The sequence below is a fragment of the Hemibagrus wyckioides genome, linkage group LG14 (assembly GCF_019097595.1).
Source record: "Hemibagrus wyckioides isolate EC202008001 linkage group LG14, SWU_Hwy_1.0, whole genome shotgun sequence".
Lineage (NCBI taxonomy): Eukaryota > Metazoa > Chordata > Actinopteri > Siluriformes > Bagridae > Hemibagrus > Hemibagrus wyckioides.
Window position 1 is genome coordinate 25,880,400 of NC_080723.1, and position 7,500 is coordinate 25,887,899.

At 39.0% G+C, this 7,500-nt stretch overlaps 1 protein-coding gene across 8 annotated transcripts in view; it reads left to right on the forward strand.

Annotated features, from left to right (window-relative positions):
• fhod3a (formin homology 2 domain containing 3a) overlaps positions 1 to 7,500 on the forward strand; it is a 107,184-nt gene that overhangs the window by 17,291 nt on the left and 82,393 nt on the right. For all 8 annotated transcript variants that reach the window (XR_009206543.1, XM_058408440.1, XM_058408438.1 and 5 more), the window contains exon 3: positions 5,611 to 5,675. Coding sequence is in view for 7 of the 8 variants with exons in the window: in XM_058408440.1 (XP_058264423.1) it covers positions 5,611 to 5,675 (65 nt within the window). In the remaining variant the exon portion in view is untranslated. The remainder of the gene's footprint in view (positions 1 to 5,610; positions 5,676 to 7,500) is intronic.

Here is a 7,500-nt window from a genome sequence, read left to right on the forward strand (position 1 = left end):
CAAGACAAGACAGTGCAGACAAACAACATATAGACCGACTTTGTGCAATGAACAAGACAATGTGCAAAGAACAGTGTATACAGTGACTGCAGATATTAAAGTGACACGTAAACAGGATTAATATAAATATATATAAATGTAAAGTGACATGTGCGTGCAAACAGGACAATTTAGTGTGTGTGTGTGTGTGTGTGTGTCTGACTATGTCCAGCACAGGTGATGATGATGATATGATGAAGGTTGATGATGATGATATGATGAAGGTTGATGATGATGATATGATGAAGGTTGATGATGATGATGCTGGTGGTGTTGAAGGTGATGACAGGTGAGGAAGAAGTCAAGCATGAGGCAGACTGAGTGAAACATAATGACAAAGCATCAGCTCCAGGGTTTTTACAGAACCAGTGCAGTATGGGACAAATATTTGTGACCCAATAGTAACAGTGGAAGTTGGACAGAGTCATGACACCTACAGGCCTAGGACAATGTAAAAGATTATCACACATTCTGCAGGTTTATGAACTGGGAATCAGTACTGGTATGTACTGAAACAGACAGATAAACCTCAGTAGTACATTCAGTTTAATTGAATTGATTTAACCTGCAACTGATGATGGAAGTGAGACCAGCACTTAAATCCTGTTCACCTCGCTCCAATAGATGAAAAAAAATTTCAATGAAAAGTCTGGGAAATGTATCGGTCACACAGATGCTAAGGTATGTAAACGTGTAGAAACCTGAACAGGAAACAAATAAAATAAAACTTTCAGGCAGCAATTCACTTTTATGTAGATTCACTTCATACACAGGAAGTCCATGGAGCCAGGATTCAGGTGGGATAGAGAGATATAAAAGCAAACCATCTGCATACAAGGAAATGTTGGTCAAAGGCTGAATTACAACAGCAAACAGTAATGGACAGGGAGGGCAGCCCTGCCATCAATGTGAAATATAATAACTTAGAAATATGTAATAACTTAACCCAAGACATAAAACTCACTCCAAAACCAAACATCTGAAGAATACGGAATAAGTAACTCTACTCTATCCTGTCAAAACCTTTACTGCATCAAGCAAGACTGAAACCTCAGGTGCTGCTAAAGATAAGGGGTGGTAGAGGGAGGAACTTAAATAAACACCAGATATTAAAGAATGATAATCTGTTTTTAATGACAGCAGTTTGGTCAGTGGGACTCATAGTAAGAACTGCTTCTAATCGTAGCGAAGCATTAGCTTGGGTCTGACATTTGGCCAGGGTAGATTCAAGGTGCAAGAGATTATCATTCGCAGCCATTACAGAGTCCACAACAGCTCTTAGCCGCTCTTGCTGTATTGTAGCAACAGCTGACTCTAACTCTCCCTTGACCCCATTAATATTGGAGATCACTAATCACCATTTCAATCTTCACACAAATGTCATTTTTCATAGATTCTATTGATTGTTTATACATTTTAGCCGTAAGTGATTTTAATCTAATTCTCTAATTGAAATTTCAACTATGAAAAGCTAAAAGCGAGTCTACACAGCTTTAACACAACGGCTTTTTAAAGGAAAAACTCTGTGAGATAAAATGAGGAAAGATCCTCCAGTAGAACAAGATTCCAGATTAAATGGGACCCAAACCACACCACTCTTCTGTAACTAGGTAGAATAACCACCAGAGTTTTTTTTTCTTATTTGAGTAATGTTTAGCTTGCGTAAATTCTAAAGCATCCCAGTGAAGTATAGAATAATGAGACATAAGTATAAACTGCAATCTTTCAGCTATTCATTTAGTCAAGTGTCAAGTGAAGGAAGAGGGAGGGAAAGTGAGAACATGTTAATAAGTATACCCCTATTACCCCGGGTGTGTGGGTGGGGGGGGGTATCCTCTTATTGCTCCTCATGATCTTAATAGCCACAAGAAACTATTAACAAATGGCTTTCTTATATTCTATTATATTCACACCAATAAATAGTCTAAAATTTTAGAAAAGGGTGTTTCTAGAAAAAATAAGGGCTAACAAACTATTAAAGTGTATACCCTGTAAGGTAATAATAGTTATTATACTGATTATAATAAAATGTTTATTTATGAATGCATTTCTCAGTGTAATCACATTTTATTGGATCCAGCTGCTGTGATGAGAAACAGGAGTAGCCACACTGTGAAAAAAAATCCTAATTTTACAGAAAATAACTATTTTTTTACAATAGTTTCCCGTTATTTAAAATTATATTTAAAAACCAGTAAAATGACCAATATTATCTTTAAATTAACAAATTGACTTCAATTTTAAGGATTATACCATTAATGAAAAATTACAGTAATTCTCTAATTCAGTAATTTTTTACAAAAAAATACTGTATTATTTTAACTGTATTTTTTCTGTTGTCTTAAATTACATAGCAATTTATGTAAAATTACAATAATAAATTGTAATTAAACAGGTAGCTTATTATATTAAATGTTTATGCCCATAACAACATTTTAACATTTCCCACCTTCATTTTACAGTAAAACTCATTTGTATGTGTATGTGTTGTATGTGTATTTCTACATTCAAACTCTGTAATTCTAAAAAGAAATTTAGTTAACTTTTGTCATTACACCAACGCATGTTTTTTTAAAGTTTTAAAACTTAAAGTTTTTTTAAAATATATGTAGGCCAAAATGTTTGACATTCAATTGACATCAAATCAATGTCATGTTTTAGATGTGAAATTGATGTCATATTGACATCACATTGACATCAATAATTCAGCTGTTTAGCACTTTTTCTTATAAGGCATTTGGCATCTGAAGCTGGTTTTGTAATGTCAAAAGAGTAATGTTAATTTTGGGGTCATTTTAATTTTGGTTTTTAAGGTTTGGTCTCCTGGGCAGCATGGTGGCTTAGTGGTTAGCACTGTTGCCTCACAGCAAGAAGGTCCTGGGTTTGAATCCTGGGTTCGATGTGTATGTTAGGTTGGTTGGTAATTCTAAATTGGAATACTCACATAGAAGTAAGTGTGTGGTTGTCTGTCTATATGTGTGACCCTGTGATGGACTGGTGGGGGGGGAGATGCTCCAGCAGACCCGTGTGACCCAAGTTAGGAATAAAGCTGGTATAGAAAATGGATCTGTTTGGACTAAGAAAGGGCCTGATAAAAATATTTCTTACTTTAATTACTTTTGTGTCATTATTTTGGTGTTCAAAATAAGACCTCAATATGTTGACGTCAATTTGATTTGCTTTTTTGACTTGTTTTTTGACAGAATTTTTTTGGTGTCAATTTGATATCATATAATAATAAAGGAAACATCTGTAAAATTACAGTGTTTTTCTGTAAAATATTTAAGAAAAATGTATGTAAAATGATTGTTTTTGCACTTTATTTGAATGAACGTATTTTACTTTAATTTTACGGTTTTTGTTTGGCAGCCGCTGCTGCCAGTGATTTGACCGTTTTTTTACGAGATTTTGTTTTACAGTGCAGTTATGAGGATGCATTTTTCATGTTTCTTTAAGAAATCTATTATCCAGATAGTTCTGTTATAAGGACAGAGGTGTGGAGGTGAGATGGTCTGCAGATTAGAAATAATTTCAGTGTGAAATCTGACTGGGAGCCAATGTAGTGCAGCTAAAATAGGAGTGATGTGTTCATATCTTCTGGTTCTAGTTAGGACTCTAGCTGCTGCATTCTGGACTAACTGGAGCTTGTTTCTGCTCCTACTGGAACATCCAGACAGTAAGACATTACAATAATCCAACCTAGAGGTAACAAAAGCATGAACTAGTTTCTCTGCATCATGAAGTGACATCATATTTCTTATCTTAGCAATATTCCTAAGATGGAAGAAGGCTACCCGAGTGATATTATCTACATGAGCTTCAAACGAAAGACCAGAGTCAATAATCACACCAAGATCTTTTACGGCTGGACAAGATGAAACCAAAAGACCATCCACCATTACTCTGTAATCAGAAAGCTCACTTCTAACTGCCTGTGGTCCTAGTACAAGCACCTCTGTCTTGTCTGAATTAAGCAGGAGGAAGTTAGTGACCATCCAGTGTCTAATGTCCTTTACACATTCTTCTGTCTTAATAAGCTGGTGTCTCTCATCTGATTTAGCTGAAACATATAGCTGTGTGTCATCTGCATAACAGTGGAAGCTAATACCATGTTTATGAATAATTACACCAAGGGGTAACATATATAGGGAGAAAAGCAGTGGGCCTAAAACAGAACCTTGTGGAACACCGAACATAACCTTGGTATGCATAGAGAAGTCACCATCTAGATCTACACACTGATAACGGTCAGTTTATCAAATAATTCAAATAAGTTGACCGGGGTAGAGGTCAGGCTGAGCTAATAGAGTAATATTGTTATCTGCATGGTTAGTTATCAATCCTGTGGTGTCCAATCAGTAAGGAGACACAACACTGATCAGAGGTCAGCAACAGGTCATTTACCACTTTAACCAACGCTGTCTCTGTGCTGTGATGAGGCTGAGTGAAAGATTTCTTCTTATCTGTGAACCAGTGCAGCTCAGGACACAGCAGATGTATGGTCAGATTACAGGAATTCATATCAACTGGATAAAATAATAACAGGAATTGATTAATTTAATAGAGATATAGAGAAATTAGTGGAATAAATCTTGTCTGTTGAATTGGAGTAGAAGTTCTAATCACTTATGTGGTTATATTTTTCTACTTAGTTATGATATGGTCTGTTGATGTCATCACCCTCGTGTAGAGTGTCCAGTACCCAGGGAGATGAGTGAATCTTACTCCAGGACACCAGGCTAACAGGAATCATCATATACATCTGATGAAAAAGGACACATTGATATGTTGACCTGTTGATCTAGCAGTGCTGTGGCTACTACAGTAAAGAGGGCTCTCCTTCCATGCAGTTTAGAATAACACCAGTTCAGTTTGGAGACATTTCTGTCCTGATATTTTTGTGGTCTGTTTTAAATGAGCATTCAGTACGATACACTGATCAGCCATAACATTATAACCACCTGCCTAATATTGAGTTGGTCCACCTTTTGCTGCCAGAACAGCCCTGACCCGTTGAGGCATGGACTCCACTAGATTCCTGAAGGTGTGCTGTGGGATCTGGCACCAAGATGTTAGCAGCAGATCCTTTAAGTTCTGTATGTTCTAATGCTCACATGCCCATTGTTGGAGCTTTCGCGGTGCACAGGGGTCAGCATGGGCACCCTGACCAGTCTGCGGCTATGAGGCCCCATACGCAACAAACTGTGATGCACTGTGTATTCTGACCCCTTTCTCTCAGAACCAGCATTAACTTCTTCAGCAATTTGAGCAACAGTATCTCATCTGTTGGATCGGATCACACGGGCCAGCCTTCACGTGCATCAATGAGCCTTGACCACCCATGACCCTGTCTCCTTACACTTGTCCATTGTTTCTGCTTCTAACATCAACTTTGAGGACAAAATTTTGACTTGCTGCCTAATATATCCCACCCACTAACAGGTGCCATGATGAGGAGATCATCAGTCTTATTCACTCAGTCACTGGTCATTACGTAATGGCTGGTCAGTGTATATATATAGAGTGTTGATAATTATGATGATGAATATTTTCTCTCTCTTCGTTTTTCAGGAAGGGAAAAAAACACAGTATTATCCTGAGGACTCAGCTGAGTGTCCGTGTTCACGCCTGCATCGGTCAGTCTCACTTTACACACATTGGAACATGATCATGGAATGACAGAGATCTGTGTGTGTGTGTGTTCTGTGGTTAGTTCACTGTGCCTGTTATAGCTCTCAGCTGACCTGCTCTCGCTCTCTCACTCACACACACACACACACACACACAGAGTGCTGAGTGTACAGTAGAGGAGGACGCAGACGTGTGTGTCTGTCTTTCTATATTTAGTCTCTCTGGAGTCGTTTCCTTTCTGAAAGTGAAGTAGGAGATTGTCATGCAAACACACACACACACACACACACACATTCATTGGCTGTAGTTTACTGTGCAAATCTTTGTGTGTATTTGGAGCTGAATTTTTCTGTGTGTGTGTAATTGGAGATGTTTCCACCTTTCAAACAAGATCAACAATATAAATCAAAAATAAAGGACAATAACACAATAGAAATAATAATAAAAACCCTCAGTTCTGTGTTCCTGCTCAGAACCAGCTGCTTATTCACAACACCAGTTGGTTTTACGCTGAACGGTGAATCACTCTGAGCTCTGCATGCTCAAAAACAAAACTGTAAAATTCAGACATCTCTTAAAGGAGTCAACACACACACACACACACAGACACACACACAGACACACACAGACACACACACACACACAGACACACACACACACAGACACACACACAGACACACACACACACAGTTTCTGAAGCCGTTCTAAAATTGCAGGGTGTCAGGCAGAAAGATTCAAACCTACCAGAGAAAGAAGTGTCTGTGTGTGTGTGTGTCTGTGTGTGTGTGTGTGTGTGTGTGTGTGTGTGTGAAATTAGTTAAAAGTGTGTGTGAGTTGAGGAGAAATGAACTCACACATCTATGATAGAATAAACAGGATAAAGCAGTGCAGAAAACACACACACACAGACACACACACACAACAGTAAGGATAAAAACACCAGAAAATTCTCATGAAGATCTGGAGAAGCCTACAAGCTGATAGGAGGTGAAAGCGGCGATTAGCCAGTGTCTTTAAATAAGTGTCAGTAAATGTACACAGGTGCAGATCGTATTTATCTGTCTCCATGAGGGTCAGTGGAGGAATGGGACGTCCTGAGGGACAGGAACACAGTTAAACACTTTATTATGAATGAACTGATAATATGTTTGAACACACAGATATGGACAGGACAGGAGGACCATTCAGAATCTGAAATTAAGAAACACAACTCAACACACTCAACTCAGGTGAGGTATCTCCAGCGAGATCGATCAGCAGCGGCATCTTCTGCCTCGTCCCATGCGATGTCCAGGGTCCTTAAGTCGTCAATGAAAGTCTGGCGCCATGTTGTGTGAGGACGGCCTTGTTTCCATCTTCCTCATGGCGGGGTCCAAGTGATGACAAATTTTGGGAGCCGTGGGTGCTGCTCTCGGAGGACGTGGCCCGTGAATCGCATCCATCACAGCCATCTCTGCTGGGCTACATTGAGTCTTCTGGTGATCATGGCAGACGTTTTCCATGTTTCGCAGGTGTAGATTGCAGTAAGTATGATGATGGAATTCAGCAGATGAATTTTCGTTGTTGTGTCGATGGTCTTATTCGCCCAAATCGGTCGAGGCCATTGGAAGACTGATCCGGCTTTTGCAATCTGGCATACCACATCATGTTCGGTGTCGCCATCGCTCGGTATGAGGCTACCCAGACAGGTGAATCTGTCAAACTCCTCAATCCACTGCCGCATATCCAAATCTCATAATCTTGATCTTGTTCCTGCTAATCCGAAGGCCAACCTTGGCCACTTCTTGCTCTAGACTTTTCGTCATTGCCTTCATATTCTTCCTGATGTCG